Source organism: Elgaria multicarinata, chromosome 8 (genome assembly GCF_023053635.1).
Source record: "Elgaria multicarinata webbii isolate HBS135686 ecotype San Diego chromosome 8, rElgMul1.1.pri, whole genome shotgun sequence".
In the NCBI taxonomy this organism is placed as follows: domain Eukaryota; kingdom Metazoa; phylum Chordata; class Lepidosauria; order Squamata; family Anguidae; genus Elgaria; species Elgaria multicarinata.
In genome coordinates this window covers 53,202,111-53,214,370 of record NC_086178.1, presented here as the reverse complement: position 1 = coordinate 53,214,370, position 12,260 = coordinate 53,202,111, and the positions used below count along the sequence as shown (strand labels likewise).

Below are 12,260 nucleotides of genomic sequence, written 5' to 3'. Positions count from 1 at the left end.
CTGTTTGTTTAGAAGGTTCAGCGCATCATACTGAACTTTGAAAATCAATAGCATATGCGACATACATGTATGTGTACACACACAGAGCTAAGAATCACTTCAAGTCATTACATGTCACATTTCAGAGGTTAGGTGTACAATCCTGTGACAGTTTAAATGTGCCTAAGTTTCATTAGACTTAAGTGCACAATTAAAATACTTAAGTTCCATGACTGCAATGGAACTTAGTTTAGCTTTTGCTGGGTTGTTTCCACATAAGGCACAGTTCAGCCTATAAGAATAAGACCTCTGCAGATATCAACAAGCAGACTACAATCCTCTAAAGCTTTCATATAGTCTTTGTCATTTTACCCATAAGTGCCTAAGCATCAAAGTAAACAGTGAGTGACTCTGATAGTATGGACACACTTGGACAGTAATACCTGGGTTACGAACATCCTTATTAATTATTTTGAGTGAAGCATATGGCTTCATCCATACACCTTATAAAGATATTTATGGGATCTTTTGACTAAGGTGTTGTGTGCAACTTGAAAATGTACAGCTCAGAGTTAGAACAACGAAGAGAACAGACACCAAAATCATATGCTGTCTATTAAGATTTAATAAGAGGATATAAGCAGGGTTTTTTTTGGTCATATGTTAAAATAAAACCAGGCATTTATGGGGTTAACAACTGCAAAGAAAAACAGTAAGTAGTAAGTGGAGTACAACATGTGCAGTCTATGTGTCCAAATAAGGGAAGAGAAAGGGATAATATAATCAAGGTTCTCTTAAGACGGCAGTTCTGCAAACAAGGGGATTCTGAAGTGAGATGGTGTGATTGTACAATAAAAGTATTGACTGGAAGCACCTTTATCACCCAAATAATTAGCCTTTTAGGCTGCAATAGTAGACCCACTTTTCTTGGGAGTTCAGTAGGATTGTTCTAAGTATAAAAAATAGAATTATTAACTGAAATTGTATGATTGACTAGGTATTGGATGATTCTGTTATTCACACTAAATATTTGGCAAATAAGGCTGTTTATTATGCGATCAACCTAATGTGCTTGCCATGTACAATACTTGAGTTGAAAGACCAAGCCTATATACATATCCTATGTTGCTCTGCATTTAAAATAACAATTGCCCACTATTATGTTTAAAACAAAGTCCCAACATTCATAGTGTTTAATAAAACATTTAGGATAGTTGTGTTATCAGCCTCACAGGGTTGGGGGGGTGGGAGAGACAGTCCATATTCAACAAGCTGTTCATTACTGTTTTAATTGGAAGAATTGTGATATACACACTGCAAGACCCTGGTAGAATTGGTTGCTTTAGATCCCTTTTTCATATCTTAGTTGCTGCCTCAGATTGCTGCAGTCAATGGGTTACATCCCTACTTTACATTAGTCCCACTGATTTCAATAAGTTAACTAAAGTCTGCTTCTATAGCTTAGTGTTAGCAAGATGGAAGTTGAGGACAAGAAGCATAGTTTTTCAAAAAATGAGTTGAGTCAAAGAAAGTTATTCCCAGCAGCAACTACTCATGTCTTTCTTAATTGTAGATGTATGAGTAAACTCCTTTCACATGTTGTGTTTTTGGCCATCAGTGCAACATATCAGCAGTGAGGACGCAGTCCTGCAATGTCACCTGTGCGACCAAGTATTCTCATATAGTTAATCCATTGTGCAAAAACGATGTCTTATACAGAATGGCTTTCATTGCAGGCCATGTAAAAATTGCCCTGCATCAGTTGTACTTTCAACTATTTCTTTTATCCATGCCATGTAGTTGGTTACTCTTGTATAGACCCCATATTTTTCCACTTCGCCGCAACCTTCCCCCCAACTGACAATCCCCAGGAGGTACCAAGTGCCACGATAAGCTACCGCAAAAGGTCCCCCGCTGTCTCCCTTGCATGCATCTTGAACCTCTTTATCATAGCCTGCACAGAACATGTTGTCAGTGATGAGCTTCTCTGTTGATTGCCTGCAAACCTCCATGCTCACAACAGGCAACCGGACTTCCAGGAGGAAGCGAGTCAACCTCCCTTTGGCATGAGTAGCCCCCCATCCACTAACCATTCCCTGTGCTCCTTCGTCGATCAGTGAAGTAGCCAGGTTAGGGCTGGGAAGGCAGATCGGGAGCACGTGCTCACTGAAAACAACGTCACTGGTCAGCTGGAGCAAAGCAATGTCATTGTTGTAGTTTTCCGGGTCATACTGAGGATGCTTCCAGTACTGCCGCACTCCCACTTTTTGTTCATCCCGTTCTCTCTGATATTTGTCAAAGTCCCCTGAAAAGCAAGTGAAAGTGTAAAGCCATCGGATGTCTTTGTACAGCTAGTTGTCGCTAGGAGAAAACAATGAGAGCTGAATTAAAAATAGCCTCAAGCAAATGAAGAAAAGGCTCCAAAGATCCCGCTAAAATGTTGATTATGTAAACCAAAAGATTCAGAAGTCAGATAGACTCTTCAACATGGAATGTTCTATTGCAGCCTTCCTGGACCTGGTGCCCTCCAGATGGGTGGAAGGCTGTTCTATTGACTAAAAAATGAGCCTCTCACTCTTTGATGAAACAGCTTACACCACCTCCAAACTTCACTTAGGATGGCAATTTGTTCAGCACTGAAGACCATGTTAGAAAACATTGCTGTTATGGGTTGGATCCAAATTTAGGTGCTTGCAACTGGGCTGGCAGACATGGAGTTCCCCGTCCCCTCAGAAGTCCCTCCTGCTCCTTGAAAATGTGACGCAGAGAATCAGGGGAACATGTTAACGGGGTGAGCTATGGTGCAGGATGGGAGGGGGTATTCCTGAACAATGGGTGGAGCACCTTCCATAAATGGAGCCCTTCTCCCAACCAAAAGCAGATCCTGAATACAAGCCAACACATTCACACTTACCTCTATGGCCTTGAAGACTAGAAATACATTCATTTTAAAAATAGGAAATTTGGGATATTCAGCTGGATGGAGGAGTCCATTGCCTCTTCTTGGGTGTGTGCTGGCAAAAGAACAACCTGTGTGACCTTTCAATTGCATTGGTGGCTCGGAAACACTCACCTACAGTAACATGATGTGGGTTAATGATATCAAGGCAGTGTGCTGCAGTGAGCACCCACTGACTGCTGATTAAGCTGCCCCCACAAAAACCATAACCTCTATGATTTTGGATCAGTACCTAGAAAAAGAAAAAGTCAATTCACTCAACCTGATAATGACTCACTCAACTGGAGAGATGTTCAGGTCGGAAACTAAAGAAGCTATGGCAAGAAAACAAACCAGGTAAGGAGATCTGAAGAAATATCTGCATGGGGATTGGTCAATTATCTAGTACTGAATCAGAAGTGTGAGAAGAAGGTTTTATAAAAAAAGATACAATGATACAGGGCCAGTGGTGTACTGAAGCCAGGGCTAGCAGGAACGCAGCACCGGGACTTTTTTTTATTATTATTAACAGGGACTCTGACGTAATCTCACCACCACCCCACCACCAAGAATTCCCTCTTCCCTCTGAGTTTACCTGCTATCCTTACAGGAGCTGCTTGGGAGAAAGGATGGATTTTCCCAGAACAATATGTTGTGCCCCGTTGTAAAGCAAAGTATTTTGGGATGCCTTGGTCTTGAATGGGAAGACCCATTAGCTTTGCAAAAGACCTGCTGCTAGTGGAGATGAAACCTGTTAGAACTGGTTTGTTGATTGGGATCAAAACACCTCGCGTGGGGTGGCTAGGGGCACTGTCATGATGAGTGCCTGTACTTCAAAATTTACTGCTATACCACTCTGGGGCATATTTTGGGCAATGTTTTGCTCACAGCAGGAGCAGCTCCTTACAGGCTTAGACAAGCACTGTAATCATCATCATCATCATCATCATCATCATCATCATATTTCTTACCCGCCTCTCCATTCTGATTGAGGCGAGGAACAACAGTAAATATAAAATGCATAAAACTGAATTAAAACATAATATACATTGTTAAAACATCCTAAAAACATCCTAAAAACATCTTTATATGATGGGACAAGTGTTGCTAGTGTAGTTGCAATAGTCCTAATAACTCCCTCCATCATCAGTACTCTTCTTTCCTCAAGGGGAGATTATGAGAATTAATCAGATGGCTAGTTTGATGCTGTTTGTTTAAAGATACCTAAATGGTCATATGACCTAGCCATAGAGTTAAGCAATTACAACCGCATTTCTATACTAACCAATAGCCACTCTACTGAGGCCATCTTGTCAAAACCTTAAAGAAAAATATCGGTACCTGCCAGGGACAGCCTCCTGGGTGGCAGAAGGAGCCTCCAATTATCCTGGTAAGCTCTTCTTTATCAGTGGCGTTGAGGTTTAGCCAGCTGTATAAATCCCATTTTGTGATGTTTCCCTTCATCTCTTCGTCAGCGTCTTGCTCAGTCTCTCCCTGTACCATTGTCAGGTTTAGCTCTGCTGAGGAGGCTTGAAGAAATGTTTGATACCAACTGGCCACGTTCTCTTGAGCCACTGTATCATTCACTCCAGTGGTAGTTTGGTTGCCTTCAGCTGAACTTTCCTGATAAGAGCGTATGGATCTCTTAATCAGCCCACAGGGAAAGTGGTCTATAAGAGGGGAAAATTAAAAAAAACTCCAATGAGCATAATAAGGCAGGCTGTTGAGCCAACAAAAATGAGTGACACTATGCCTCATGACATTTCTCAGTCTGTGTCTCATTTCTTGAAACATTTCTTGAAACATTAAAAATAAAAATAACCCCTAAACAATCTGTTTGTGTTTAAGCAAACAGATTTTCTATGCTTCAGTACACTGAATCCTTGAGAAAAATGTTAAACATCCCCTACAAACTTACTCACATTCTTAACCTACCAAACTATTATACCTAGGACTGGGGAGACCCGGGTTCAAATTTCCACTTGTCCAAGAAGTGCACTGAGTGATATTGGGGCAATGTAGGATACCATTCATTTTGATTTTGGGGCTTGGGCTTCTTCAGCTGTTCACAAAACACAAGCTTGGCCTCAGGCAAGCGATGAAGTATGTAGCTAGTGTGGTGCAGTGGAAACAGAACAGCCTTGCCCAACCTGGTGCCCTCTAGATGTGTTGTGCTACAATTGTATGATGGGAGTTGTGGTCCATCACATCTGGAGGGCACCAATTTGGGGAAGGCCAATACAGAATTTTGGTCTGGATGTTGAGGACAAGTTCCAAAGCCAACCCAACTTTGGATGCTCTCTCTGGCTGGCTGTGGGTATGCCACCACTGGTCACCTAGCTCCACAGCGGGGTGGGAGCAAAATGAGATAAAAAATCCTAACACACTTTGTAAGATGGAATGTCCAGGTCTACAAATGAGGAGGAAATTTGGACAAGCATTGTCATGGCATCTCTTCTAGTTTATTGGGGTGTTATTGTTGTTTTTGTGGCATGAAGAAGGTCAGTAGGGGTGGGAGGTGTGCGGGAGGCAGACAACGCGAGAGGGACCCGCAAAAATAAATGAGTGCCCAGTAACGAGGGTGCAATAGAACACTTGTCTGACGGAGCTCTCAGTCAACAAATATTAGTCATTATTACCTGATGGTGTGCATGTCTTGCCATCGTCATTTAGGGTATATCCCATTGCACAGGAGCAGATCACACGAAGCCCCTGTTCAGTATCTTGGCAATAGTGCCAGCAGCCACCGTTTTTGTACCAGCACTGAGACATCGCTGCATCAAAAGTATACATTTTATTTAGGTTGTTGCTGCAGCTTTTCAACAGCAATGCTTGACCAAAAAGCACATAACAATAACCTCTAGATTGGGGGGATTATATTCTATATGGAATAGTACGCTGTTTATATTATCTAGCCACTCTGAATACCATTTTTCTTGATGATAGGTGGGTACAAATCAAATAACTAAATTACCCATCCTGAGCCCACATAAATAGGTTGGTTTGTAAATCTAAATCATAAAAATAGGAATTGATTGCATGCGCCCATGCTCACCCATGGGATTGAGTGTATGTTCTACCCAGCCTAGTGTTCCTCCTCACAGCAGTGTCTTCAAGTGCAGCACTTTGATTCTTCCACAGAGGATCAAATGGCAACCATTCATTTAAGTAGGAAAAAGTAAAGAGGTGCACTCAGGGACACTATTGAGATGGGGGGATTGTGTTTCCTTACCATCACTGTCCCATGATATTTCCTCTTTCTGGACACAGGGGAAGTAAAGAATGACCACATGGCCCATTCAGTGGACATTTTTATCGTGCTGCTTTTCCTGCACACAGCCAGGAAATGGTGGCACATTTCGCTTCCCTCCCCCACCCCAAAATCGGATTTATTGGGGTCTTATTTGTGGCAGAAAGAAGACCAGAAGGAGCCGGAGTCGCATGGGAGGCAGACGGCTTCATCAAAAGGACCTGTGAAAAACCATGAGTGGGCAGTAATGAGCATGTAATAAAACACTTATCCAATGATGCTCTAAATCTGCACCATGCTGAATCTTCAGCTGATGACTCCAGGCCCCCGCCTTGACAGCAGCACTTTGGCGCCGCGAAGCCTCTGGCTCCCACACTTGCACGGGAAGGAATGCAAGTGCGGACTTTCAGCCGCAGCTGCTGCTGAGCTGAGCACCAGTAGGGATGGGGGAGTCTTGTCTTTGTGCCTGTGGGGAGCTCTAGCTGCCCAACAGGCATGGAAGCCAAGAAAGCCCGCACACATTCACCACCCCTCACTTTCACAGTGGAGGCATGGTGGGGGGGGGGTGAGGGGCTTGCAGTGCTGGCTCAAGTTTTGAGGGCCCTTGAGCAAGGCACTCTGAAGGGGCCCCTTCCCTCACCGAATCTACTTTCTCAGTGCCATTGTCACCAGCTGCTATTGCTCCTCATCCATTTTCTCATTATTGCTGCCACCTGCTTGCTTGAGAAACACAGAGGAAGCAGGCAGTGGCACCTACTGCTCATACTTCTCGCCACCTCTGTTGTCTGAGCAAGAGCAAGAGGCAGGTGACCAAGCAGGCTGTAACAGTACAGAGGAGGTTGACTCCAAGGGGCTCCTGCTGAGGTGTGGGCCCTCAGCAGGTAGGTGCCTAACCATGCCTACCCTTAACTGGAGCCTACCCTGGAGGATTGCCACCAAGGCCACCCAAAATGTATTGGCCCCTGGTTAATGTATACAAAGGATTGGATTCAGACCTGGTCATCCTTAGAATAGACCCATTGAAGCCAATAGGACTTAAGTCAGTAATGGCTAACTTAAGTACCATTGTTTTCAATGGGTTTCCTGTAAGTATGACTAAGTCTGGATCCAGCCCCCAAACAGATAAAATACATGGGGAAAACACACACACACACACATTAAAAACAAAACACATCATGGCAGCATCAAATCACATGGCAGAGACAGAAGTCAGATTTTAAGCTAAAACAAATTTAAAGTCCTGTGGAAAAGAAAAAGTTGCCTGCTACCCGAATGACCTTAAGGTAGATGGCAGGCAAGCCTCTCTTGGGAGAGCATTCTAGAGTGAGGTGCCAATGCTGGAAAAGGCATTTCCCCCTGGTAACCACCCACTGCACCTCCCCTGGGGTACTTGGAGAAGGGTCTCTAAGGAAGATCTTAAGAGTCCCAAGCTTTATAATATAGAATTGCTGTTACAACCACGGGCCAGATCTACACCTTGTGACAAATTATTATGGATGTGAAATAAAAAGCAGGAAATAATACTTTGAAAGCAGCATATGGAATGAGGATTGTGCCCCAACAGTTATCAGTGTACTTCAATACCACTATAAAGCAGTAGTGCAGATCTAGCCCAAGACAGCAGAGAGAGCTTGAATATGGAACGGGGGGATTCTACACGTTGTACTGAGGGCGCTTCCATGCGCCCCCAGTGCGACCCCAAAGCGATCGTGTAGCTTGCCTGGAGAAGAGACGAGGAAGAGGCGTCCTTGCCGCCGCCGCCGCCCACCTACCTCCTCACCGGCCGGGTCGGAGAGCTTGGTGGAAGAAGGCCCCGCCTTCTTCCGCCGAGCTCTCCGACCCGGCCGGTGAGGAGGTAGGTGGGCGGCGGCGGCGGCGGCGGCAAAGACGCCTCTTCCTCGTCTCTTCTCCAGGCAAGCTACACGATCGCTTTGGGGTCGCACTGGGGGCGCATGGAAGCGCCCTCAGTACAACGTGTGGAATCCCCCCAGGTTAGTTAATATCAGCCCATATTCCACACTCACCTAGTTCACAGTGACTCCCTCCAAACCTTGGAGGACAAGTGCAGGAATATATATAGTGTTTAACCTGGCAGACTCCACCATTCTTACAGGTATTCTCTTTACAAGGGTTTAAATCTGTTTGGAAGGAGACAGGTTTGTGATAAAAAAATCAAATCAAGGCAGGTTTTTATATTTCTTTTAATGTTTAGGATGACCCTATGGAAAGGAGGACAGGGCTCCTGTATCTTTAACAGTTGTATAGAAAAGGGCATTTCAGCAGGAGTCATTTGTAGGCATGCAGCACCTGGTGAAATTCCTTCTTCATCACAACAATTAAAACTGCAGGAGCCCTGCCCTCTTTTGTATCTGGTCACTCTAGCGTGATACAGGAGCTCTGTTCTCCTTTCCATATGGGCACCCTAAATTTACACTCTGCCCTTCTATTGCAATATGCAGCAGAGCTTTCAATATTGAAATTACAGATAAAACTAATAATATTAGTAAAACAATACATTAAAATAGAGACATACAGCAAAAGCATGTCTAATACAGTTCATTCTACTCAAACTACATTAACAGTGTCTATTCAAAAGTAAATTCTATTCAGAAGGAAATTCCATTGACCTGGTTTGCACATAACAATAATCCAGGGTACAAGTTTAGTATATGCTGTCATTGAATTGTGGGTTATTACATGTGAACCCTGCAATATGGCTTAGCCATGGGTTGTTAACCACATACAATCCAGAGTTCACAACCCAGCAACAAACCATGGGTTCTCTTCCTGGATAGATTGTGGTTAACAACCCATAGTTAAACCATAGTGCAAGTTTTGCAAGTAACAACAACCTGCAATTCAACAACCACCCATGATTCAATGACAATCCATACTCCATCTATATTCAACCTATAATGAACCCATTCTCTGGGTTGTTGTTACATGTGAACCATTGAGTTTAGTGGGATTTGCTCCCAAGTAAGTGTGTACTGTATTGCAACCTAAATCAATTCAGCCCCACAGACAAAAAAACCTACCAGAACCCAAATATCTTCAAATAAATAATAGAAGGCCAAGTGGGGGTGGGCCAAATGAAGCTCCTAGGACCTTTGTAGGCCTTCAGTTTGCATTGGCAATTACTTGTTCACAGTAGTAAAGAACAATAACAAAAGATAAACTCTTACCTGTGTAAGTGAACCAAAACTCTTTCTGCAAAATAATTATACAAAATGAAAAATATTATTAAATAGGTCAAAGAGTGGGGTGGGTGGTGGAAACCTTTCCACACTTTTAGATTTAATTTAAATGATTCAGTGTATGAGTTTAATTAAACCACTTGTGATGGAGTACGTCCTGTGCTACAGAGCAGGGAAGAAGGTAGATCAGGATCTACCGGTACAAAGGAGCTCAGGAGGTCTCATTAAAAGGGGATCTGTGTCATAGGAAAGTAAATGGGCAAGATCTCCTCCCTCATCTTTAGTGTGACATCCTATAGGAGCTGTACAAATTGGTTCTTGAGAGAATGGGAAGGAGGGAAACAGGGCCAAGTGTCAGAAAAACGCAATTTCAGCTGCAGCCGTACATGAATTACTCCAGCTTAAATTTTATGGCTGCTGACTTTTGTGTCTTTAATCAATGGTTTTATTAGTTGGTTGTAATGTGGAGCTGATTTATTGATGAATTGTGGGTTATACCTCTTCTAGTACAACTACAGTGATCTATATTAATGGGACCGCAGACTATTTTGTGGTTATTTGATCTTGTGACAGCATTTGTGGGGTACAAAGCAGGTGCCCTTCTTTGTAGATCACAGCTGCCAGAACTAGCTTTAGATTTTCTGAATTCCTCACCGTTTTCTCCTGTGATTTGTAAATCTCTCTTGCCTCCTCAAATGAACACTTTTCTTCAATGCATTCCCTTTCCAGATCTCCTGGGCGAATCTCCTCCAAGAAGTGGTTGGCACGCTTATGAATCCTCAGAACCTGGCTTGCCTCATGTTTCCTCATAAAAACTATGAATCCAGAAGGAGATACTACCATTAATCCTGTGTTTGTTTTTCGAATTTAGGATGAAATCCTGAACAAACATACTAGGGAGTAAGGTCTGTTGAACCTAGTGGGACTTTCTTCCTAGTAGATATGCACAGGATTGCATAATACATCCGGTCACCTATAGGGCTAGGTTAGGTGGAATTGGCCAGATCTACACCAAGCAGCATATAACACTATGAAAGCAGTTTGAAACAGTATATGGAATGTGTCAACGGGCCCCAATAGTTGTCAGTGTACTTTAATACTGTTATAAAGCAGTAGTGTAGATCCTGCCTAGGTCATTTCCCTCTTGATTACCACAAACGAAACGATACATTAAGGAAACATATTTCAAGTTCCTTTACTATGATTCAACCCCAGAATTCTTCTCAGACCAGTATGTGGATAAAATGGAGGCAACAACATTGATTTAGGATAGAATTTTTCTGGTGAACAGGTAAACGTTAACAAAGTTAGGTCTCTGCTATGGTTATTAACATATTGTCCAATTTTGTTTAATCTACAGCCACAGCTACACTTTGAAAATAATAGGTACCTACCTGATAAGGAACATGATAGGTTGCTGTAGAAGGAGCAGATTAATAAAAGCAAGGCTGCACCCGAGGAAGCTCTAGCCATTGTATAGCCAAAGTGGGTAGAATATTTTGGTTTGTAGAAGATCACCTACACAGAGAAGAACATGAACCCAGTATTTCCCAAGCAAGGGAGGTGAAAGAGAAAGGGAGGAGAGAAAGAGCAGCCATGTGTATATGCGAAAATCAGGGCGTGAGGATAAGAGAAGGAGAAACAAATAAAAAATAAAAGGAATTGGAAGCGAAGTATATTTCACGACTATTAATGCATTTAAATATGTTCTAAAACCAACCCATTAAATGCACTGGAATGATAACTCAGATGCTCTATTACAGCAAAACCTGCATGTTGAAGGAGATAGAAACAATTGTTAGAACATCTTGTCCAAACCCAAAGGGAGAAGAATAGCTGTGCTGGACTGGTAAAGACTTGGACTGATGCTCAGAGAAGACAAGAGCCAATTCTCTGTCCTATCCTGTTCGTAGTCTGTGGAAGGCATCCAACTTGAACAGGTTGTCCGTTGTCTTTCTTGCAGTGCCTGATTGATGCTAATGCCATTTATCAAGTTCAGCATGTATTTCCAAAGTTTACAGGGCAAGGGGTATCCAGGAACTGAAACCTCGTCATACATGAAGCGGTCTTGGTATCGAAAGGGGAGGGGGGAAATGGACAAAGTGGAGAGCGTCCCAGGACAGATCTTTTAGACATCTACACCCTTTTCCTTTAAGGAAACAGCCGCCAGTATGTTGCAAGATGGAAATGTTGTGTTCTCTTACCTCATTAGGAAGGACAAACTGCTATTTAGATCAGCACCAAAGAAAACTCTGGGAATTTATTTGTTGATGATTAATCTACCACAAATATTGACAAAGAGCCCTAGCTCTTAGGGTGCTAACTGGACAGAGGTGGGGGAATGTCCCAGCCCAAAGAAAATCATGTTTGGTTTAAAAAGCTAATCAAACCCTAAAACACCATTACTCAAACCAGGACAACTTCCTTATATAGTATTCATACATTGGATGGATATTTTCCTGAAATGCTTGGGCTTTCTCTTCTTTGCCACTACACAATTGAATCTCCTGAAGGCATTGTGAACTTTTCCCACCAAACTTTCTACATCTCTACTTACAGGCACAAAAAGGTCATTTTCTGGAAGGCTAATGCCCTTTCCTCCTACCCAGAGCTGTAGTTATACATTTACTTTATTTTAGCAGGTACCACAACCCTGAATGAACAGGCTACCAAATCAGCTTAAATTATTGAAGGCAGTCGGGGGAAAGAATATTTATTATTTACACACACACACACACGCACACACACACACACACACAGGCATTCCAAGGCATTGTGGCAGTTTACAATTTCAAACACGCATTTATTTAATTAATTTCACCATTTGCTAGCCAGTCTTCATCCATGTTTCCCTGGTCAGCTTATCTATAAAACATCGACAATATGATAAAACAAA

At 42.7% G+C, this 12,260-nt stretch overlaps 1 protein-coding gene across 5 annotated transcripts; it reads right to left on the bottom strand.

The window, feature by feature from the left end:
- Positions 1 to 74: 74 nt before the first annotated feature.
- LOC134402728 (coagulation factor VII-like) lies at positions 75 to 11,599 on the bottom strand. Of its 5 annotated transcripts, none has more exons than XM_063132422.1 (9): positions 11,569 to 11,599; positions 10,759 to 10,882; positions 10,019 to 10,179; positions 9,353 to 9,377; positions 8,192 to 8,305; positions 5,557 to 5,691; positions 4,259 to 4,587; positions 3,053 to 3,170; positions 75 to 2,284 (listed from the first exon to the last, which is right to left on the bottom strand). In XM_063132422.1, exons 2-9 carry the CDS (start codon positions 10,835 to 10,837, stop codon positions 1,707 to 1,709), a joined length of 1,539 nt encoding a protein of 512 aa, XP_062988492.1. In that variant the 5' UTR covers positions 10,838 to 10,882; positions 11,569 to 11,599; the 3' UTR covers positions 75 to 1,706. The 5 variants fall into 5 exon arrangements, with proteins under 5 accessions (XP_062988492.1, XP_062988491.1, XP_062988494.1 ...); XM_063132421.1 differs by lacking the exon at positions 11,569 to 11,599 and adding an exon at positions 11,183 to 11,562; XM_063132420.1 differs by lacking the exon at positions 11,569 to 11,599 and adding an exon at positions 11,085 to 11,562 and having other exon boundaries at positions 76 to 2,284.
- Between the last annotated feature and the right edge of the window lie 661 nt (positions 11,600 to 12,260).